General features: G+C 35.3%; 1 protein-coding gene across 1 annotated transcript; it reads right to left on the bottom strand.

The window, feature by feature from the left end:
* Positions 1-5,946: 5,946 nt before the first annotated feature.
* On the bottom strand, positions 5,947-22,714 carry LOC109452424 (amine sulfotransferase). Its single transcript, XM_074333473.1, has 7 exons — positions 22,592-22,714; positions 20,864-21,015; positions 18,805-19,013; positions 15,123-15,249; positions 14,174-14,268; positions 8,433-8,619; positions 5,947-6,999 (listed from the first exon to the last, which is right to left on the bottom strand). The coding sequence occupies exons 2-7, from the start codon at positions 21,003-21,005 to the stop codon at positions 6,863-6,865; spliced, it is 897 nt and encodes a 298-aa protein (XP_074189574.1). The 5' UTR covers positions 21,006-21,015; positions 22,592-22,714; the 3' UTR covers positions 5,947-6,862.
* Positions 22,715-25,700: the final 2,986 nt, after the last annotated feature.

Genomic DNA, 25,700 nt, shown 5'->3' with positions numbered 1-25,700 from the left:
GGTGACAATGAGACTCCAGTGAGCAGTCAGGAGAGGCCAAGACACACACTTAAAAGACAAAGGTGTATCATCTGTACCAACAAACCTCTGGAAATTTTGGAGAATAAACAAGGAAGCTCTGATGTTTGCTCTTCCCCTCAAGGAATCTGCCAGAAGAGCAGCAGAATATTACCTTCATGGAGAAGGCAATGCAGTTTATCCTATATAAATAAGACTGTTCATGAGTTACCGGTTTTCTAATAATTGAAATTCAAATTAATCCTACCACTATATTTGCATAGCATAATCAATATTTATTTGTAATATAAATGTGAATTCATTTTGCAATATTTAAGGTCATGACTACGACGATTAATTCATGTTAAGCAATCTCCAACCTGAAGAAGGTCTAGATGATGGCACCATATCTGGCCTTGAATATAAACTAAGTGATTAGCTATTGATGTTAATTGGTTCTTTATCTCTGTTGGTTTATTTTAAAATAAACAAACTAATACCTGTTATTTGAAACTTTACAGTTGACATGACTTCCAATTAGCAGCATGCTGGTGATAAATTCTAACTTGATGAAGAACATACTTACCTCCCCCCACACCCAACTGGGTGGGAAAAGCACAGAACCCTTCAATAATTTGATAAGAGCTGTGGACCTTTACTCTTCCCAAAATACACATGGGTGCACACATGCAAACTGTTCCATGTAATTTCTGCTGATTTGGGTACCTCTTGAAGTCAGTTTCTCCAGGTTAGAACTCTTGGAATAGACTAAAATATGAAATGAAAGATAAACTAGAATTATACAGTTTTTTAAAAAGTGGTGCAAGAGTTGAAGGGATTGTATTTTTCCCCTACATGGTTCTTTTCTCTCCTCCCTTGCAGCTGGCATGATAGGATGGAGGCTATTTTCTTGGGCTGACAAGCTAGAGCAGGGTGGTAGCACCAGGAGAAAGGAAACATGAAGGAACATACCTAGCGCTTGCTTATGTCTCCACTTTAGGAGATAAGAGCAACTGAAAGGAACAACCTAAGAAAATGTCATTATTTCTGTTTCATTTTTAGCCCAAAGCACTATCTAGGCTTAGACTCTTGTAATCCTAAAGTTGCTTCTCATCGACTGTAGAATAAGGACCAAGTTCTCAGCCTACTTACCTTCCCAACTTCATCTTAAACCACTCACCCCTCTCTTTCTGCAATCTAGTCACCCTGACTTTTCTTTCATTTTCTCAAATGCTCCATGTTCCTTTCTACCTCAGAGCACTCTCATGTTTCCTCTGCCTGAAATGTTTTCCCCTGTTCTTTCTGTTAGTTCTTTTCCTTAGGAAACGCTTCCCTGATTTCATAGATGATCTCAGTTTCCCTTATTATAATACTCAGTACTTTTCATTCTTAGGGTTGATCACAATTTGTCATTGTATCCAGCTATTAGTGAGTTTTACCTCCTGGAGCTTTATTAGGCCTTGTCTGTAAAATCAGAGAAAATACCCTACCTACTTTTGGCAGGAGGAGGGAGAACAGTAAGTATTTTAAAAAAACTCCCAGAGTTCTCTCTTGTGCTTAACAAGGAAACTATTTTACAAGAGCCTAAGCAATTTGTACTAGGGTTGGTTTAGGATTTTACTAAAGCCTAACTAACCTGAGGGTAGATACTCAAATCCAGTCCCCTCTGGCCTTCCTGTAATACTAAGGTTGGAGAGGGGGAAGGAAGCAGAGAAGCTCTTGTGTCTCACTGGGGGGATACAGAACATACAAAAGACTGAGATCTAATCATAGGACTATGGAATGCTTCCCTTCTCCCCAAATAAATCACAACTCATATTATCCCTCTTCATTTACGACACTTTGATAGATCTCAAACTTGTATTTAGATATTTATAAATTTCTCTCATTAACTATGAATCTTGGTAAATAATATAGTACCTATGGGAAGACCACCAAACTGTTTTGTTGTTGTTGTTGTTTTTTGCATCTTGGTTACATTTTGTTTATACTAAGGATAACACACTTGAAAGTATTTTTCTTCTCCTGTATGAATTGCCAGTATTCTTTTTCAGAAAATACCCTCTTTATCTTTCATAAATTGAAATCTATATTCCTTATCTATAGCACTTCAGAAAGTATTTCTTTTTATAGGATGATACCATTTACTCTAGAAAACACTACAGTTTTATCAATTGTCACGTTTAATCTGGAGCCACAGCCTTAACTGCAAACATATCTCACATTCAGTCCTTTTCTCTAGATCCTTTCTTCACCTGTATCACAGCCAGATTTACTGTGAAACTAATGAGACTTAAGCTTCAGGGCCCCACCCTTGTACAGGCCCCTTGCAATGTCTTGCACTTAATTTCAAATTTATAATTATTTTTTTTTTAATGAGACCCCTCCAAATTATATAAGGTTTAGCCTCCTGGATCTGCCCTATTCCTTTATAGGACTCAAGAGGAGAAGCTCATACACATGAAGACCAACCTAGTGTGCCGATTTGAACTGAGATTATAACTTTACAGATTAGGAGAAATTTCTCCTGGGTGACCAACTCCCCATGTTAGCTTTAAGTGAAAGGATGCAATTCACTTGTGGCTTTAATGAATTTTAAGTGCAGTCTTTGCAGGACCCTATTTTACAGTGAGAAACTAACACTTTGGGGAACATCTGTGTGCCATGTTGATGATATAAAATACTTTATTTGATCCTTACTGAAACCCAAACAATAGGAATTATAGTCTCAAACTCTATCTCAGAGTACTGAGAAAATTGGTCCAAGGTTATACTGCAGGAAAGTTTGCATTTGGGATTTAAAACCAGTTCTGTCTGACTCTCAAGCTCATGGGGCCTCACACAACACAAATGTAGTGCTCGTTTTATTTTTCCGACACTGATATGTGACTTTACCAAGATCGTCCACAGAATATAAAGGTACAGATAAGTATGGGGGGTAAAATACTCAAAACTTTTTCAAATAAATCACTTAGTAATATGAAATTAGACGTACTGCATTTTTCCATATGCCTTAAGACAAAACATCAATGAGGAGTATTGAAAAGAAATGTTCAGCTAAATAGGGTGGGAGAGGCAACATTTTGTTCTACAGAATATCTTTACTTCCCCATACAATTAATATTGCTAGTCTCCACATTCACGTGGAAAAATTTGTCAGGGGTTTTGGTCAGGGCCAAGAAAATAAAAATCTAGCACGTCTTAGCTTCCTGTTTCTAATTCAGGGTCTCAGCTCACCCTCCCCACACAAGAACGCAGGATATGGTGAGGCCATAAAGGGACACCAACGGAGCCATCGTTAGGGGGTTCATACCACTATATTCTCGCTGGCGGCTGGATTGGAGATACAGGAAGCAGGATCCACACGATCCATAATCCGCCGTCATCTCTTCCTCCCACCAACCAACCAAACCCCTGTGTAGCCACGGCAGGTACATTAGTGGCTAATGCTAACCGGTAACAGCTGATAGCCACCCAGCCACAGCAGATGGCCATCTGATTACAGCTGACGGCCATCTACTAACCGAGCCAGCACCTATCCACGGGAGTCCAAAAGCTGGAAACTGCTCTGTGGGACTCTGTCCCCACACTGTTTGTCTAATTATCACCTCAATTAACATCTGGGTATGGATATTTTAAATCTTTCCATAGTTTTGCCTAGTATCTGCCAAAGTGCAGAATTCCCTAATCTTAGGCATAGATTTCCATAGCTTCTGCCAAATGCCCGCTCTGCTCAGCCCCATCTGGGGATCTTCTCCTGGCTGCGGTGGGGACCAGTCACCACAGTCCAGAAGGTCTTGGTATGAGTAGCCCTGGCAGCCTGGATGTGCTCTGCAGGCAATGAGCAGGTGGTACAACCCGGGCAGAAACACCAGGGGACAACAATCCGAATGGTGCATCCCTGGCTGGACCCGACTTTACTGGTGTAACCTGCCAGCAGGAGGCAGCCTATGACAGTGAGAAAAGCACAGATTGAAAACCACATGGTGACACAGGCAATGACATCATGAGGAATCTTAGCAGGACTTTTCTTAAACTTTAGTAAGTGAGATCTCACCGCACCAGGGCAGCCTTTCCATTTAAAGCTAGCCTTAGCACGTCAAGTTTCCTTCAGACGGTTACGGTGTCCATCTCCAGTGCTGTAAAGAATTGAGAATTTCACTTTGCTACTGGGGATTCCAGCAGCCACGTTGGTACATGTGGGCACCGGTTGTGAGAGTCGGCCTGCGGGTCCTCCTGTCCTGCTCCCCACATAAGAACGCAGGATATGGTTAGGCCAAAAAGGAACACCCACGGAGCCATAGGTAGGGGAGTCATACCACTATAATCTCACTGGAGGCCGGATCCACACAATCTGCAACCTGCTGTCCGCTCCTCTGCCTGCCAAACAACCGACTCACCAACCAACACAGCCCCGGCAGCTACATCAGTGGCCAATTGGCCAACTGGTCACAGCTGACGGCCATCCACCACCCAAGCCAGCACCCCTCCACGCGATGCTGAGAGCCTGGAAACTGCTCTCTGGGACTCTGTCCCCACAGGCCCATAACCCACAGAGTGGTTCAGGAACTCGCCAACTGCTGCACAGTGGGCAGAGGCCACAAGGCCCCCGTGCCCACACAACTGCTCTGACTCAGAGATGTGGAGGGTTGCCTCAGTATCTCTTACTCACCTGCCTCTCACTAATTAACTTTCTGGGAGACTGCCTTGCTTTTGTGGAATCCCCCTATTATCAGGCCAAGTTGAGATTACTTACGTAGTTTGATGGTATAGTGTTATTTGTTATTTCCTTAGGCCAGTTCTAATAAACCCGCAGCTTTCTTAAACATTAAAATTTTAGATTGAATAGATTAGATTACATGTATTCCATTTCATTCAATCCATTCATAGAATTCCTTTTTTTCTAAAATTTCATAGTCACCTCTCATTCTTGCCTCTCTCGTCTTCCATTGGCCTAACGAGCAGCACAATACCTAATCTGATCAGCCTCAAATGGCCGATTAAGAGGAGAGGAGAAGATTTGAGTACTGGAATCCAACCTGGGTTAAGTGCTGGCTCTGCTTCTTATTAACTGTGAGCGTGGTCAAAGTGCATATCCAGAAGCCTGGTCCTTCCACAAAATGGGCATTGTAACGTGCACTACATGAGATTACTATGAAAACTTGAGCATTGCTTTAAACTTTTGCGAAATCTGAATTTGTTTTGTCTTTTCTATAAACTACAAGTTCTTGTTTCTCTGTTCTTGCAGAAAATTTTTATGTTTATGATTTCACAAATTTTTAATAAAATGACAAAAACACATAAAGATCACAAATGATGCATGTACAGCCCAATGAATATTCACAAAGTGACCTCACCCATGGAACCAGCACTAAGATCAAGAAACAGAATGTACTAAGACCCCAGGAATTCTCTCATGTGCCTGTCCAGTTACTACAGCATCCCCCAAAGGTATACACTCTCCTAAACCTAGAGATTAATTTTACCTGTTTCTAAATCTTACTCAATGAATCATGCAGTAAGTGTCTGGCTTTTCCCACTGAACATTATGTTTCAGAGCTTCATATATATTTTCCATGCAGCTGTAATTCATGCATTCTTACTAGTATACAGTGTTTGCTTATATGAAATGGCACAATTATTTATTTTCCTGCAGGTGGACATTGAGTTGTTTTTATTAGTTGACTATTATGGATGGTGATGCCTTGAAATATTTATGGTTGTAAATTTACTAACTTTTTCTTTGAAGTTTTTTTCACTGCTTTTATGCTTCGAATCTTTTTTGGGAATTATAAACAAATTCACCTATATTATTTCAGTATTCAAAATGATTTTATATTAAACATTTAGAATCAAATACATGTGGAATTAGTTTAGTGAGTGATGTGTTATAAACACAACTATTTTTTTCACCGAAATTCTTACATGATTGAACTGTTAGATAATTAATGTATTTTTTTTAATGATTTTATTGGGGAAGGGGAGCAGTACTTTATTGGGGAACAGTGTGTACTTCCAGGACTTTTTTCCAAGTCAAGTTGTTGTGCTTTCAGTCTTAGTTGTGGAGGGTGCAGCTCAGCTCCAGGTCCAGTTCCCATTGCTAGTTGCAGGGGTCACAGCCCACCATCCCTTGCGGGAGTCGAACCGGCAACCTTGTGGTTGAGAGGACGCACTCCAACCAACTGAGCCATTTGGAAGCTCAGCGGCAGCTCAGCTCAAGGTGCCGTGTTCAAACTTAGTTGCAGGGAGCGCTGCCCACCATTCCTTCTGGTAGTCGATGAATTGAAATGGCAACCTTGTGGTTGAGAGCCCATTGGCCAAAGTGGGAATCAAAGTGGCAGCCTTCAGAGTTAGGAGCATGGAGCTCTAACCGCCTGAGCCACCGGGCTGGCCCAATTAATGTATTTTAGATTTTTCTATCTTTAGTGTCAATTTTGTAATCTGATACATTATTAAACAGATGTATGTTCTGACATATGTGTTCTCTATTTATGTCGACATTTACATTGATATTAAACCAAATAATTAAAATTTAATTACAATAATAAAAGCATTTTTAATGTTTCCTTGATACTATATTTAATTCTAGATTTAAAAATTACACAGTGCAAAAAACTCAGGACATTTGCAATTCACATTACATGCTTCCTGTTTTTCACTTCTTAATACAGGCTATCAATGCAGACTATCTCAAAAATCATTTTACTTTTTGAAATTTCATAGTGTTTATCAAACTCATAGCAACTAATCTAAGCACAGTTTACTCATTATTTTATTGCTAAAGTTTTATAATTAATATTTGCATGAGAACAAATTAATATGTATATTAAAATATGCCCTCTAGTTAAGTAGAGTTTTACAGAATTCATTTACATTGATTCTGCTCCTTATTTACATCCCAGATGAACTTCAAGGGAAAATCTTTCATCTTCCTTTGGAATATTCTGTCAAATCTTTCACTTTGCTCCACTGTCAAGTAATTTTTCCAGTCTCCGATGACACCTGGAGGGATAAGCACACAATCAGCTCCTGGGTGAGTAAGTAACAATACCAGAGCAAAACTTCCCTTCAACCCGCTTTAATCCCTCCTTCAAGCCAATCTAAATATCTGTTAGTTTTCTGTCATGTTAGATACTTCACTTTTCCTTGTATAGAAATCAGCTAAGAAACAAAACAACACTTCGAAATTCCACTTTCCTTATCCACCTACTTGCATCAACTTCTACCATTAAATTATAACCATTATTGAGAAGGAAAAACAAAAGTAAAATATATGACTAGATTTGAATTTTTATACATAGTTTACTAAATGCCAGGCACTGTACTTGGCAAAGTATATCTAAAATGTAATATAATCCTTAACACAACCTTACAATATCAGTATTTCTTCATTTTTAAAATGGAAAAAAAAAATGAGACCCAAAGATTTTTTAAGTATTGAACCCAAGGTCACAGAGGGTGCTCTGAGCTGCCATCGCTTGGGTTTTACTTCATCGAAGTTTGAAACTATCATTAAGCTGATCTTTTAATGAAGATTTGGCACTTTTAGCTATCAAATTTTCTTGTTTAAACATTATCGGCATGTTAAGAAGCTATTATGGGCATGAGAATTGCTTTGTATTTCATACAGTTGAATACGAAGAAGTCAAAGTTGATAATAAATGGGACAAAAGAAGAAACAATTTTTTAAAAATGGCAATGTGAAGAGCAATTGCAACAAGGTCTTCATAATTAAGAGTAAATGTCTATCATCAAAATGCTAAGTTATGAAAAATTTAGAGCATAAATATGAATAAAATAGGAAAGCATAAATTATGTTTTATAAAAAGCATGTTTAAAAGGTCAAATTTTAAAAATTTTGAACTTAAGGACTATCTGGAGAACAATATATTCATTCTTAACAAATCCTGGCAAGTCATAAAAGCACAATAAAATTTTCTTCATGTTGTTGAATAATTGAATTCATAGCACAATTGGTGAATCTACTTTTTACAATGAAGAAATCTGACACATGAGGAAATAACTATAATCCAAACCCCCTCATACTCCCATAACAAAATACATATGGAGTTTACTTACAGAATGTTCTAAGAGAAAGGAAAACAAAAATTGGAGTTGTCCTAGTCACATATGCATATATCCATCACCTTCAGGTGAGACTCCATAAAAAATTATTAAGAGTAGGGTCATATATACTAGAAGGTAGGAACCTAATATTGATTAATCAGTTTCAAGTGTCAGGCTCAGTACTAAACAACTGTTCAGTTTTCAGGGATACTTTTCAGGGCCATTTTCAGTTAGGATCTTTGGTTTTCTCTAAGGCCCAAAGGATAGTATTTGGAAAGACATGTTAGGAGCACTCCTTAATCGCTGTACAGGCCAAGGAATCAAGGGAACTCTAAACACTTTTACTCTCATAAACCACTGAGCATCACCTTTGCGCAGAAAATGTCCATCATTTCTTCTTGTCCCAATTACATTACGTAGAACGTCATCATAGTTTGCATTTGGATCAGACTTCATGTTCTTGAATGTAGCCTGCTTCACAACAGCTTCCACGTCCTCTTCACTCAGTTCTTTCTCAAGAAAATGGCTGATTTTAAGCACAGAACTTCTGAGGTCCTGAAAGAATTGCGGGCATGAGAAACTCTTCAGCTTATAAGGAACACATGACTTAAAGCCCAACATCTTTATTACATTTTGGAAAACTGAAGGTGGTTGGACTTACTGTAAGTCTAAAGTTTGACAAGGCTATATTACTTCCCGATTCTTCCTATGAAAATGAGTGCTCTGGTTGTCAGCTTTGGTAGAGCTTCCTACTGTTTGATGATATAAGGAACTCTCATTAATTTATTTAACCAACACTTTTATGATATCTCATATGTTTCTGAAACTGTGATAAGCTTCAGAGAAGTATAAGAGAACAATAATAAGTTATCTATGAATGTTTAAATTCATAACTTCATGTGGGAAAGAGTAAAGCAAGTAATTAAATAAATGGAAGCAAGAAAGAAAAGCCCCGTTCTAGGCGGCATCACTGGTGACTTCTACCACACATTTAAAGAAGAATTAACACCAATCCTACTGAAACTCTTCCAAAAACATCAACGAGGAGGAAATACTTCCAAACTCATTCTACAAGGCCAGCATTACCCTGATACTAAAGCCAGACAAAACCACTACAGGAAAAGAAAACTAAAGACAAATATCACCTTTGAAAGGTAAGATGCAAAACTCCTCAACAAAGTAATGGCAAAAACCTAGAGTCATTTCTCCTTCCAACACCATATATTTGACCCTCTTCTACCACCCTGTCTCCTCCCTTACCTTCTGGTAACCACTAAACTATTGTCTGTGTCTATGAGTTTTTGTTTCTTTGTTTGTTTGTCTTGTTCCTCTGTTGCTTTCAGTTTTATATTCACATATGAGAGATATATACATGATATTTTATAGAAATGTACACTTGAATCCTATGTAATTATACTCACAATTGTCACACCAATAGTTTTAATTAAAATAAATAAAAATAAAAAAATAAAAAATAGATTTCCCACCCCTGTCCCCCCAAAAAAATTACCAGCAAAAAAATTAAACAACATATTAGAAGGAGCATACTCCATGATCAAGTGGGATTTACTCCTGGGATGGAAAGATGTTTCAACATGTGAAATTAATTAATATAATACAACATTTACAGAATGAAAGGAAAGAAACCACATGATCATTTTAAATGATGCAGAAAAAGCATTTGACAATATCCATCACATTTTCATGACAGAAACACTCAAAAAACCAAGAACAGAAAAAAGAAAAAGAAAACAGCCTCTGCATAAATAGACCATATAAGAAATACCTACTTGTTTATATCATAGTCAATGATGAAAGACTGTAAATCTTTGCAATACGATTGGGAATAAGGCAAGGATTCGCATTCTTGCCTCTTGTATTCAACATAACACAGGAAGTGCTAGCCAGAGAAGTGAGGCAAGAAAAATAAATAAAAGGCATCCAAATTCAAAGGAAGAAGTAACATTATCTGTGTTCACATACAACATGATGTTTTACACAGAAAACCCTAAAGATTCCACCAACAATTGGTAGAACCAATAAACAAATAATGCCAAGTTGCAGGATAGAAAACGAACACTCCAAAATCACTTGCCTGTCTTCATAGTAACAATGAAGATTCCCAAAAGAAAATAAGAAAACAATTCCATTTACAAAGACATACAAAAATGAACTCAAAATGGATGAGACTTACACGTAAGAGCTAAAATGATTACATTCTTAGAAGAAAACATAGGAGAGTAAGTTTAATGACATTTGATTTGGCAATAATTTCTTAATTATGACAACAAAAGCACAGGCAAAAATGGAAAAAAAAGATAAAATGGGCTACATCAAAATTAAAATCTTCTGTGATCAAGTACATAAAACAGTATAAAAGCAACTCATGGAATGCCATGAACTTTCTAATATACACTTTAAAAACCATAATTTGTAATTTCCTATTTTATTTCTATTTATCCACTAAATTTTTCATAACTTATCACTTTGATGATGGACACTTATTTTTAATTATTGAAAATCTTATTGATATTCCTGTTTTAAATCATATATCTGATAAGGGGTCATATCCAATGTACCTACGAACTACAACTCAAAAATAAACAAAAAAACACAATTAAGAAATTGTCAAATCTCTTCAGTAGATATTTCTGCATACAAGATATATAAAAGGTCAATAAAACATGAATAATACTCAAACTCACCAATCATTAAGGAAATACAAATAAAAAAACCACAGGGAGATACTACTTCACACCTATTAGGATGGCGATTAATAAAAAATAAGTAAGAAGTGGTCACGAGGATGTGGAGAAATTGGAATCCATGTGCACAACTAACGGGAATATAAAATTGTGGAGTATGAATGGTTCCTTACGAAGGTGGTTCCTTAAAAAAATTAGGGTAGAATTACCAAAACCCTACCAAACATCCCTTCCCTAATTATAAACCATGCCCTCCACCCACAAATAACTTTTATCCTTATTTTTATAATAACAATATCTCTGCTTTTATTTATTTTTTTAGATGTAAATATGAATCTCTAAGCGGTATAGCAATTCCTGCTCTATTCCAACTACATACTGCAGGATACCTGAGATAGTAAAGTAGTAAATGATTCTTTATCGTCACTATGTACCAAGGGATATAACCTCCAAATCAGTGGGAAATGTGCAAACTCCTCTGATAAACTATGTGGACTTTGGGTGTTTCTGAAACAATGAGCACTGGAGAACCAGACATAAACAGTATTAGGTAAAACTGCCAACATATTTCCAAGGAAAGTAGCAGACAATGGAAGACCTCAACATCGACACCAACATTGATGAACACCTAACTGCTTGAGAAAATTGGGATCTTTTTCTACAAAGAGCTTTAAAGCAGAAAATCCCACATTGACTAAGGTCTATCTTCCCTGACAAGGGAAGTTGAAAGAATATTCTCTTCCTATTATATAGTTGAAAAAAATTGTTTTTTGAAAGTTTGGTGAAAAACCTAGATAAAAAAATACATGAACAATGGGCTACTTGGTGGAAAGCAAGAGAAAAGTGGTACCTGGTGATAGTATATTGGTGACAGAACAAATGTTCAAGAGATTTTGCATAGTTTACTCTGTGGTCTCTTTGTCCTAATTGTCACTAAATTTATTGTTTATTAATGCTTTTGTTGTGAGCACATTCTTGCGGAGGAATTAAAAAATGAAACTAGGGAAGGAATCAGGTTTGTAATTTGGGATGACTCTGGTTGAAGAATAAAGAGTAAATGGAGACTAGGTGAGGTGGGAGCTACGGAGACCAATTAGGAAGGTTGTTGTGGAAACAAAACGAAAGATGAAGATGAGCCTCACTAGGGAAGGCGTAATGTGGACTGAATTAAGTTGTCTAAATTTTCAGACAGAATTAGCATGACTTGTTGAATGAATAAGGAAATGAAGTACGGGGTGAAGCAGGGGTTAAGTATGAAGCCTGGTTTCTGATTTAGGTCACTTGAATTACAGGGCATTTCCTGGGAGAAGCAGCAGATTTTGCTGAGAGGTGATAAATTGTTTTTTGGACATGACATGATTGAAATCCAAATATTAGGAATAAAAGTTGGTATACTGAAAGATAGTTAACAACATACGTACATGTGCCTTGACTGGTGATATACATTTGTGTCACCAACTCATACCGCAACCCACCCCAACCTCATTTACTATACCTCATACTATATTTCACGTCACTAGATTTAATGGACAATTAAACTCTCTTTTTACTTGACTTCTCAGCAGACTTAAATATCTTTAAAAGATCTTAAGATCTTTCTTAACACACCCGCTTGACTTCTATGTCACCACAAATTCCTCCTTTCCTTTCTACCTCTCACTGTTCAGTTCTGTTTCTTTGGTGAGCCCATCCTCTCTACCCAAACTTTGTATCTTAAGGTCTCCCAGTAATAGATCCTTGTTCCCCTTTACTCACCTCCTCTGCTTCTTTCCTCCTCTCATTTTCCTTCCTCCCTCTTGCTGTGCCCCTCTCTCTTCTCACTCTCAATTTTATCCATGTTCATAGTTTCAGTTATATTTTATACAGTGATGATGCCTGAGTTAATATCATTGATATTTTAGCCCAAGACTCTTTGGGCTTCAGACCTGTGTGTTCCACTTACTTCCAAATATATTTATTAGAGTACTTCTAAGTCACCTTAAATTCCATATGACAAAAACAACCTCATAACCTTCTACCGCGAGCCCTTCCTGCTTCAGTGTTCCCTAAGTACCTTCACGAATAATACAATTATCTACACAGATATATGAACAAGAAATACAGGAGGTGTCCTACACATCAGTCTTTCTCATTTTTTTCTATATACAATCCCTTTCCTTTTTCATCTCCTAAATATCTTAAAACTCTGCATTCTTTCCAGTCTCAGTGATACTATTCTAATCGAAAGCATCATCGATTGTCAGCAGATTAGCATACTGGTCTTTGAATAGTTTGCCTATATTTATTATTATCACACTGCAAAACATTAATGGGAATGATATTCTAAAAATACGAATTCTATCATATTGCTGGCCTTCTTATAACTCTTGAAAGTCTCCTTATTGCTTTTAAGGTTAAAGAAATCACTGCCATTAACATTGTCTACAGACGCTGCACAGTCTGGCTCCTACACACCTCTCTAGCTTCATCTTTCCTCATTTCCACCTTGCTCTTTAACTTCTTCCTTCAGTTCTTCAAAGATGCCACACACATTACTGCATCAGGCCATTTGCACATTGTCTTTTCTTGGCTTAGCATTCCCTTTTACCTCACTTGCTTTATTTACTCATTTATTAGCTTAAAGTTATCATGTTATTTTTTCTAGTAATAATTGCCTATTACTTTTAACTATACCAGATCCCCTCATTTCATATACTGATATGTACCTGTACTTTTTAAAATAACACTTGTCATAGTTTTCAATTATATATACCTACTTTGTGAATACTTATGTTCCCTCCTGGATTATAAATTATATAAATAGTGGTTTCAATCCTCTTTGTTTCATGATTTAGTGTCTGTCACATAGTAGGCATTTAATAATTTTGACTAAATGAATGAATAAATTATGTAGTAGTGAATCAACATATTAATCAGAGATCACAAAACACTGAACTTCACATGTGTTTTGTGCGGGTTACACAATGTATTAAGACAACTTTGATTGGATGCAAGCATGTAAATATGTGATTTCACATGAAAGCTACATTTCAAGATTCTCTTAAAATATTGGAAGAACTAGCATCACAGGGCCCACAATCACCTCTGGCTAATTAGCCTTCTTTTAATGGCTTCTCACCCCAGTGTTTCCCGGTGACCTTTCTCTTTTTTAAGCTCCAGATGTATGAGTTTGCCTTTATTGCTACAGATGGTTACATGAAAAGGAACCACAAAAGATGACCATGTAGAGTGACAAGAGAGCCCAAGGAAGACCAGTAATTAAGGGATGAGCAGGAAATTAGAAAGCCTTAAAGCAGCCTGAGAAGTCGTTAGGCAGCAACCTACTAGCAAAATGAGGTTCTTTAAAGCTAAGATAAAAAAGCGCTGCAAAGAAATAATTTTAAAGAATAACCTTCTCCTCTTACCAGTTTCATTTCCTCATACATCATGAACAGAATATTGAAGTCGTGTCTGTACTTGTACCAGTTTCTGATGTGATCAAACCAAAGGCTTCCTACCACTGTGGGAAAAGTTAATACGTAACAAGGTTAAAGATGTTGCACTTAGTGAACAGCAGACTATAGACTTCCTTTTCTGTTCTGGAATCCTCAGAAAAATAAATCAAACTCGTACCACTGGACATCTACGTTACCTTTTAAAAATGGTGTTTTGGGAACAATGACATGATTAATGGAAACCTGCCTTTCCTGCGAATGTAGGAAAGTAGCAATTAAGAAATAAGAAGCCCAAAGAACTAACTTGGAAGATTTCTTTCTGGGAGGCCCTTTACTTTTCCTCCTTCTTATACTTGAAAACATGTCTTTATTTCTCCTTTCATTATCTGTTTTAAGATCTCCAGAGAGCAACTTCAGCTATTGACATTGAGATGAAACTGAGTATAATCTTCTAAATGAGTAACAGCACCAATTCCATATTCCACAAGTTTTTTGAATCAATTTATCCTCCTCAGCATTAAAATGAAAATTCCACTGTTGTCAGATAAGGCCTACCATAAGTCCACGACAGAACACAAAAACTACACGCACTTTGAACATTTGCTGTTCTGGAATGCATGGATCTAAATAGTTTGAATTGTTAGACTACTGTAGCTCTCTTATGATGTGGTCAAAATATTTCTTAAACAATATGCTTTTGCATACAATCCCCAGAGTGGTCCTGGTGAGAATAAGAAAGCCACTGGTAGCAAATTAAACTGACAGAATAGTAACATTTATGTGCATTCCAGCTCATAAAATATGTCTATCCATATTACTCTGTCCATCACCCTAAAATACGTTCCCTAAGTTTGAGAATTTGGCTAAACGGCAAAATTGACTCATAAACATGTCGCTTGTATAATAAATTCATGGTTACCTTTTCCATCCAGAAACTTTTCCAAAAACACTTCCATGTTATCTGTAGCTTGCATTGCAACGATCAAATTTGAAAAATGAAAGTATGAGGTCAAAACATCCTTGGGGTTTCTGTAGATGTAAATAATCTGCAGGTGGAGTAGTAAAACAGTTTTAATAATTCTTGGTTTTTAGAATATCTACATAATGTTTCATTATATGAATGCATAATCAGTCGTTTCATCCAGCCCACTATTTGTGAAAATTTGAATTATGCCCAATTTTTGCCATTACAAAGATGCTGAAATAAATAACTTTATTCACATCACATTTCACACGTACAAATATAAAGACTAACTTCTAATAGTGAAATTATTTATTTGTAAGGTTGATTAATATGGTAAATTACCTTGCACTGAAGCTGTTTCAATTTACTCTGTGTGGACATTAAACAATAATTGATATACAACCAAATAGCATTGGAGATCAGTGAAAAAGGAAATACTATTAAACAGACAATGTTTACGAACAATTATCCATATAGGAAAAAAAAAGGAAATAGAATTCTACCTCATACCTCACATCACACACAAAAAATTTATAAATGGATTGAGGATTTCAGTATGAAGTAAAACTTTCAAATATTAATAAATAAAGAATATATTCTCAGTCTTGGAGAAGAAAAGGATTTCCTAAACAGAAGAAAAACCAAACCTTTTTTTAATAAGAACTGATTAGAATTCAACTACATTAAAATTTTAAGAATGCTGTTCTTCAAAATATACCATAAAAGGGACGGCTGGCTGGTTCAGTTGGTTAGAGCGCGACTCTCAGAAATAAGGTTGCTGGTTCAATTCCCGAATGGGATGGTGGGCTGAGCCCCCTGCAACTAAGATAGAAAATAGCAACTGGACTTGGAGCTGAGCTGCGTCCTCCACAACTATATTGAAGGACAACTACTTGGAGCTGATGGGCCTTGGAGAAACACACTGTCTCCCAATATTCCCCAATAAAATTTATTAAATTTATATATAGATAGATAGATAGATAGATAGATAGATAGATAGATAGATACGGATAGATATAGATAGATAGATATATATACCATAAAATTACAAAAAGTAATACACACGAGAGAAGCAACACATATCACCAATAATTGAAAAGCATCCAGAATATGTATAAAACAATAAGAAAAAGCCGAACAACAAAATGAAAATTTCGCAGAACGAGAATAATTATGGGCAACAATAAACATACCAATAAGTGCTTAATCTCATTATTAATTAGGGAAATACATACTCAAATCAGTTTGAGATACCATTTTATAATTAATGGATATTAAAAAGGCTGATAAAAAACTTTCTAGGAGAAAAATAAAAACTCATACATTGCTGATTTCAGCATAAACAGATACAACTGCTGTTTTAAAAAATAACATCATTTTATAAAGTTGAACACTTCTGAACTTTTTGACTTTGCAATTCTATTTTTGGCCATACACTCTAGGGAAGCTCATATAGGTGTGCACCAGAAGACACTCTCAAGAATATTCATAGCACCATATATTATAATAATAACATATTGGCATAACCTGATTATTCAGTGAAGGGACATCATAGATCTGATAGATAGAATAACGTACACAACTTGAAAAAGCATACAGCAGTGGAAAATCATATTTGAAATCTGGAACAAACAAAGGCATATGGCAAAACCCCAGGAAAAAAGAAAACAAGTGACAATATCAAGTTAAGTAAAATTTAAGGCCAAAGGATTTCACAGGACAACATAAAATTTATTTGCAATGACCAATAGAACAGAAATTTTAGTATACTGAGCAACATATTAGAATACCTTAAATAACACAAATTCTATTAAGTCTGTAAAGATTTTGATATAGCAACCATCATAGTGGAAGATTTATTCTCAGTTACCTTTTACATAAGGATAAAAGAATTAACAAAATAAATCAATCATTTAACAAAGTTTATTTTATATGTGTGTGTGTGTTACCCCACACAGAGAATATACACCATTTTCTCATGTAGTCATGGGACATATTAAAAATATTGACCATGTAATTGACCATAAAACTTCTTAATGAATTCCAAGAATTAGCACTCATATACACCATTACTTGACGATAGTACATACTAATACTTTTTTTCTTTATAACAGCAGTCGCTAACTAGAAAAAACAATAGTGAAAAAAATTAAAATTCGAATTAGCCAAAAAAACTGGAAATTCAGGGAAAAATGTGTATGAAGCATACAAAGAATAACAGCATATTTGATGGACATGAAAGTAAACCTGATAAATAAAGAGCAATAGAATGATGCTGAAACGAATGTTGCAATATTGCAATTTTAATGTTTGTCCCAGGATTAATCTCTATATGTTTAATCAATAGCAATCAACAGCTAAAAATCATTGGGGGAATGAACGTATCAAAAAATAAATTTGGTGGGACTTTGTTATCAGTTACGATATTTAAAACAGTGAAGAACTCCCACATATTAATTTTTGGAATGAAGAGTCTAGAATCAGAAGAAGGGATGATAGAAACTTACTATATCAAAATATAGACTTTAAAATAATAGGGGAAGAGTAAATGCTGAAACAAGTTATATTGGATCATCTGGCAACTACCTCACCTTTCCTCCAACAAATATTATGCAATAGTCATATTTCAAATCACACGCAGTATCAGATATAACTTATAATTAAACGTAAAAAATAAAAACACACAGTTAATTAGAAAAAACCTGGAGAGCATTTGCATAATCTTTTTGATGGGGAAGTGTTTTCTTAGCAACATCAAGTACTAGAATCTAGGAAGGAAAGATTGATAGATTAGTTCTATAAAATTAAAATTGGTTATATAAAATTAAAATTCAACAATCTTTAAAGGTAAACTATTGACAGGAAAAATATTTGTCCCACATAATACTTCTACAAAACAGTAAATAAAAGACGAGCTAAAGAAAATTGGGCAAAGAATCAGGATATTTCAAGGGCTAGACATATATATAAAAAGACGCTAAAGTGACTAAAACCAAAAGGGCTGCAAATTTCTCAAGAATGAGATGTTTTTAACTTGCACACTAGCAAAGATTGATAATTCCAATCACTGGTACAGTGTGAGCAAAAAACATTCTTACATACTATTTGAACAAGTGTAAGTTAATACATTATAGAAGGCAAGCACCTAATATTTATCAACCCTTAAAATAATTGGACACTTTAACCCGAAAAGTCCACTTTAGGGAACATTTCACTGATCAAAAGAGTTTAAAGATCTATAAGATGTTTATCGCAATGTGATACATACATATGCTGCAACCTACCTGTCCATCAATACACGTTCAATATTGTACAACCATACAATAAAATTCTACTAAACCGTTAAAAAGAACAGAATTTTATGTGCTGATATAAAGGAATTTCTATTGACATTATAAATACACTGCATGCAATGTGTGCTGTGCCTAAAGTTACGTATATACTTATAATTCCATATATATTTATGGATTATAATTCCATATATATTTATGGATTCCAATTTTCATGCGTAAAACAATATCATAAAAATTGTAATAACAACATTTAAAAGAATGTGGATAAGTGGAGCTGGAAAAAAATATTTGAAGAAAGTATTTTTGTTTGTGCCAAAGGTCCATAAGCTATTTCTATGACATACCTTAGCTTTTTTGCTCTTGAGACCTTTCGGTACTAAATAATATGGGAGGTGGGTAGCAAAGAGGCGAGGGGATGGTCTCGCAAGAAAGTCCATTTTGTTTAAGTTGTATTCAAGGAAGGGAACTCTGCGAATCGTTTTCACAATTTCAGTTCTGCTACGATGTCCCTCAAAGAATATCAAGCTTAATATCTGCTGAGCCCAGATGGTACCTGTAAAAATAAATAATTTTTTTAAATTCTGAATTAATTTTCTATAAAAAAGGATGTCAATAATGAATCCATGTATCTCAACATCATTTGGAGCTTTCTTTTTTCTTTAACCATTCTAAGTATACCAAGGAAATTTGTCTAACTTTTTTGTTTGTAGTTTGCATTACAATGAGTAAAGACAAAATCAAATGCTCTTAGTTGTTCTTTTACTTGGAAAGAGCTGTGGTTGCTCTGATTCCATGCTAGCAGCAATTCAGATTAATCCTTCACCTCTTTCTGTTTCCTGTATTTGTGTTCAGTTCCATTCCTCTGATTTTCTGTGGCTACCGTTGTATCTCATTCCTTAGTCTCCTTTCTTAAAGCCTTATCTTGTAGAAGTACAGACAGACAAAGTAAGAGCTGAAGTTCACTTCCCATCCCCCATAACCCATTTTTTAAAAACTGTGTAGCCTCGGTTTTCTCACACACTCTTGAATGAAAGTACTGATAGTAGGCATTCTTGTCTTGTACTTGATTTTAAATGTGATATTTTAAATGTTACACTATTGCATATGATGTCTGTGTTAGTTTTGGGTAAATACTGTTCATGAAGTTAAAGAAGTTAATTTTCCTAGTTTGTTAATAGTTTCCACTATGAATATGTGCTGATTTTATTAAATGCTTGCTCTGCATCTATTGAGATGATAACTAGGCTTATCTTACACTCCTGTAATGTGGGTGAACTGCACTAACATATTTTTAAACCAATCATGGCTCGAAAGAAACCCACCTTGTATTTTTGTTTAACATTGCTAGATTTCTTTTGCTTATACTTGGTTTAGGATTTCTACATCTATGTTCATGAATATACAATCGACGTTCTAAAAGGATGTGAGATGTCAACAATCTTGTAATTGTTATGACTCGACTGCTGAAAGACATAGTAGATTTGATAAAATTTATGGCCACTCCTGGGGACAGTTCCTAGTCTCCTCTCCAAGATGAGTAAGAGCCCAGGAACCTGGACTGAGCACTGATGTTTGGTGTCCCAAACACTTGGGCTAGATTAAGGGTAAAGGAAAGACTCTCATGGGCTGCAGTGCTTCACCTTAAATGAAGCGAATAAAGAACAGATGCCACCAACATCAATGGGAGGGAAAAACAAAATACCAATATCAGATGTGCTGATAAATTTTGCAGAATAGAAGGATTCAGGGAAAAAACATTTCATTACTAATTTGGGGAAAGTAAATGAGGTCCTTAATTTCAAAGTAGATGGTGAAAGGGAGGGACTGGAGTATTTTCGTGAAAATCAGAAATAAGTTTTTTGTATTGACTTACACTCTAGTGTATCTTTGAGAAACATTAACCACTTTGTACACGTTGCTTCAGGAACACCAATCACCCTGTTACAATATTTAAAAAGTCAGCTTTTTTTTTTTTCTGAATATAAAGTTTAAGGTCAATTAGTTAAAAATTATGTCATTATTATAGGGAAATACAAAACAGTTAGAGTAACTGAAAAGCTTAATAGGAATTAATTCTAACTGAGATGTGCTATTAACAAAAATCCTACTGGGTTTTTAAATATATTTTCTTTCATTCTCAGAAAAAGTCAATAGGTCAGCATTTACTAAATATCTGCTCTTGGCTCAATATATGGATTCTTCATATGTACCATCAGAAATGACAACATTTGCATTTCAAATACATATAAAGATTTGAGATTTATTTAACTTTCTTTCTAGTCCTAGGTGGTTGTCTAAATGTAGACTGGGCTACTGTTTCGTCTGGGAAAAGTGTACATTTGTACACGTGTATTATCAAACCAGAGTGAAGACTGATGCAGGTGGCCCACTCCTCACACTTACCAGATTTGGGATATGTAACTATGAAGACATCATCATCTCTAATTTCAAAATCTTCTAGATTTTCTAGAAAGTCAACATCAACGACAGGTAAATCAAAATTATAGCCTTTAAAGTTTAATAAGTATTGGTCTGTGTTGTCCATACTTATTCACCTACAAGTAAAAACAGATTAAATTATTTTCAAGTTCTTAGTATTTTATAATAATGACAAACACTTACTGACTGCTCAATATGTGCCAAGCGCCTTTTAAATGGTGTATATGTATTAACTCAGACCATACTGAACAGCTTACATATATGTCATTTAATCTTCACAGCAACCTAATGTTGCCAGAGGTATTATTATTATTTTAAAGATGAGGAAACTAAGATACTAAAAAGTTAAACAGCGTTTCCTAAAACCCCATGATGGAGACATTATCATGACTCCAAACATACAGCTGAGGAAAATGTGGCACAGGAGGTTCAGCAAATTGTTGAAGGTTGCCCAGGTAGCAGACCCGGCAGGATTTGATGCCAGATGATTTCACCTCAGTGTCTGTGCTTTCAAATATTTTACATTTACTTAATACAGTTTCTTAGCATTTCCTATTTTTAGTTTTCACTTTCTTTTTCATTGTTATACAAATAGGAACTTCTTCAATGAATTTACCTTTTATTTCTATCTCTCTATTTTTATTTTTTTCTGAAACAGAAATAATCTGTTTTCTCTGAAAGAAATTTCTAAGGCTTTGGGATGTGTACGCTATTTCATATGAATTCTGGAATGTGCTCTGCATAGTAATACCAGTGGTTTTATTTTGGAGATACTGCCCCAATATCTATTGTATGGATATTATTATATTTTCCAATTGAATTTTTATCAGAATCCTAAATAAATCTAAATAAGACAGTCAAAATAAAACTAGGAAGCAAATAGTCTAAAGATGTACCTGTTCAAAAATTGGACCTGCCAAATATTTTATTATCTCCACCTGAGAAATCTATTCTTGAACGTGAAATAGATGAGGGAATCCCAGAAGTTCTAATACCATTAAGTTTAGAACCAATATGTATTTCAGTTATTATATTTTTAAAAATTTCTGTGCACACTAAGAAAATGAATTTGCTAAAAGTTGCAGATATGGCTTTGTCTAAATTGCATGTCAAAAACGTTTAATTCCCTTACAAACAATCTAAATCATCTGACCAATAGAGGAAAATCAGAGGTTAGAATTTTGCTCAGTAAGAGTAGAAAATCACTTGCATTAGCTCATCTAGTTTTCTGGTGATTCTAATAGAATCACCAGACAATGCTACCCATCCTACCCCCACAGACAGCACCTTTTACAGAAATTCTTGATGCAGAGAAAAGAAGAGTGTTAGCAGCCCTCAAAACCATTCTGAAATCACTCCTTTTTGCTACTTATTATCTTTAGTCTACTTTGGACAGTCTCAGCAGAGAGAGGAATTTAAGCTGTCTAGTCACAGAAACAGGGAAAGAGTGCAGTGTGAGATGAATTCATGGATCTCGGCATTGGCCAGTCATATGTTGTTTGCATCTCTTTAAGACATTTAGGAGAAATTGATTATGTAAAAGAGAAACGAACTCATGTTTTCCCCTCTTATTCTTGCACTGCAGTCCAAAAGAAAAGAAGAAAAGACAGAAAATTGAGGAGAAAAAACACATTGTGTGCTGAAGAGAGAGAGACTTACAAGAGGATCCAAGGCTCCCCTTTAGCTACTTACTGTTCGTAGGTCAACCGATGAAGCAAAATCCACTCTGATATCATTTATAGATGACAGGGAATGATGTGTTGTTGCTGAGAAATAAATACTCCCTACAGAATTTGTCTTGACCAATGAGTAGTATTCTTGAAAATCAGCAGATGGCTCAGTTTGGATAAATAAATTAGGTAAGAGTTTGTTGATATTAGGAAATAAATATCTGATTGCTCCAGGAAAAGCAAAGGATTCAAAATTTGTTGCGATATTAAAGAAAACAGCATGTTTCCAGTAGTCATATTTACTTAACTTTGGAAACTATACAACAAACAAGAAGGTATATTTGAAAGCTACTGCAACATCTTCCTTGGGCATGAAGGATGGTTAGTAAAATCTTTTATACTTACCTCAGAAGATTGGTGTTCCTTCTTCAGGTTTTTATTTGAACCATCCTATGTAAAACTGGCAATGGCTATGGGAGGTTCAAAGGGCCTTATAAACTCAGAAGAGTATTTAAATTCCTTTTCCAAAATGTCCAGGGTTGTCTATGATGTCCTTCCACTCCTGTTTTCTTTTCTTTTTTAAGTAGACATTACAGAAGATTGATCCCATCTTTTTTGCTTTCTCCAATAACTGAAATATATCTCAGACCTGATCTAACATCTCCCTTAGACATTTCTCCCATTCTTCAATCATCTGTTACCTATATCAGCTGCTCTTTGGTAATGATTCTCAGGTTTCCACTAAACCCAGTTTGACCCTAGGGGAGATTTTTAATCCTTGTACAAATGTTCACTGGTAAGTAAATACAGTTTAAGCTGAGGGTAGATTAGGCTTGTAAATGCTTAACCTATCTCTTGTTTCATGTCATTTTTCTATGCAAAGCAATAATCTCTTTTGTGAGATGTCATAGCCTGATAAGTAAAAATTAATGAAAGCAGACTACTTCTTAAAATGAATAACTCGCCAAGAGTTTCTGATTCCATAATACAAATTTTCATTGAACTAAATGATCTAGGGGACTTTTGAGATCCTTGAGAGCTTTTCCCTGTTCTCCCTGGCTAGACCACTCTGCAGTAACTGAACTGCATCTGTGACTGAAGGAATTGTTTTAGCTCCTCCTTTCCATACCAAACAATGACATGCTACATCTAGCAATTAAAAATATTGCAAAAATTTTTGTTTCCCTGGAACTGTCAATGCTTAGTGAAATTTTGGTGATAATCTGAATATCCAATGGGACAAGAAGCAATCAAAAGGTGAATAAAGAAGAATAAATTTAAACAAATGAAAATCGAAATGTATCATATATTACATGATGCAACAAAAGCAGTTCTAAAGTAAACTTTATAACATAAACACATATATTAAGAAATTGGAAAGAGCTCAAAAATACTTTACACCACAAGGAACTAGATAAAGAAGAACAACTTAAGCCAAAAATTAAGAAATGGAAAAAAGCAAACAATAAAGAATCAGAGTGGAAATAAAGGACATAGTGACCAAAAAACAGTAGAATAGAACAACCAAGTTAAGAGTTGGTCCCTCAACAAGATAAACACAATTGAAAACTTTATCTGGAGTGACTGAGAATAAAAGACACAAACAAAGAAACAAACAAACAAAGAAATAGAAATGAAAATGCAGACATTACAAATGCTACTACAGAAATACACAGGATCATGATAGTCTACTATAATAAGAACCATTATATGACAATAAAAAACAAACCTAGAAGAAATTGTTACATCTAGCAACACACAACCTTATTAAGGCTGAATCAGGAAGAAACAGAAAATCAGAACACACCAATAAAGAGTAAAGAGACGAAATCAGTAATCAAAAACCTACTACTAACACAGATAAACCCATGACCAGATGCCATCACTGGTGAAGTATACCAAAATTTTTTTTAAAGGAAGGTCAACAGCAATTCTCCTCAAACCCTTCCAAAAAGTTAAGGAGGAGGAAATACTTCTAAACTAATTGTACAATGACAACATTACCCAGATTTGCGAAACAAATTCAAGAACACATTGAAAGTTTTATACTCCATGACCAAGTGGAATTTGGGAAGTGAAAAAAACTGTACAATGAAAACCACAAGACTTTACTGAGAGAAATCAAAGATACAAACAAATGGGAAGATGTCCTGTAGTTGTGGATCAGATGAATTAATGTCATTGAAATGCCTATACTACCCAAAGACATCTAGCAATTCCACCCAATCCACATCAAAACTCCACAGGCATTCTTCACAGAAATAGAAGAAACAATCCTAAAACTTGTGTTTCGGTAGTTTGTCTGTAATATGCCTAGGTGTAGATCTATTCATGTTTATCCTGCTGTTTGCTGAGCTTCATGGCTGTGTAAATTAATGGTTTTCAGCAAATTTAGAAAGTTTTTAGACATGATTTCTTCAAATACTTTTCCCTGCCTTTTTATCTTTCCTCTTCCTTATTATTAGTACGCTTACTGTTTTCCACATGTCTTTGAGGATCTGTTCAGTGTTTCATTCTTTTGTCTGTCTGTTCATCAGATTGGATGATCTCTGTGGAACTATCTTCATGTTCCCTGGTTCTTCCTCCAGATCAAACTAGTTGAGATCTTCTAGTGACTCAGGAAATAGAATGTATTTTTAATAGGTACTGTGGTTTTATATAAAGGCATAATATGTGCAATGAATATTAATTGAGAATTTGGAGGAGTTACAATTCTCCCACCCATCACCTGATGGGGAGGATATGGGTATAAGACAAAGGAAGAGGTGAGAACTGTGGGCATTGGGGACAAAGTTCTCCCTGACTGTCACGTGTATGTTCAGGACTAGGGATTATGTAGTAAATAAGAACCACTTAAGCTTCATGTGAAGAACAGCCTTGGTGCCTAATCTCAGATCAATGAATGACTAATTACATGGCAGGTTATTTAACCTTCCTATTTCTCAGTTTCCACAACTGTAAAATATTGGAAATATTGTGTACTAGGTACACAATTGTAAAGATAGCTTTTCTTGGAATCCGTTCCCACTACTAATTTTAATTCTTATGTCCAAATTTTATTACAATAAATTAGAACAACTTTCTAATTTGATGCCTTATATTGTTCACTTTCTCTTACTTATCTAATTTAC

Source organism: Rhinolophus sinicus, linkage group LG05 (assembly GCF_036562045.2).
Source record: "Rhinolophus sinicus isolate RSC01 linkage group LG05, ASM3656204v1, whole genome shotgun sequence".
In the NCBI taxonomy this organism is placed as follows: Eukaryota; Metazoa; Chordata; class Mammalia; order Chiroptera; family Rhinolophidae; genus Rhinolophus; species Rhinolophus sinicus.
This window is presented reverse-complemented; position numbering and strand designations above follow the sequence as displayed.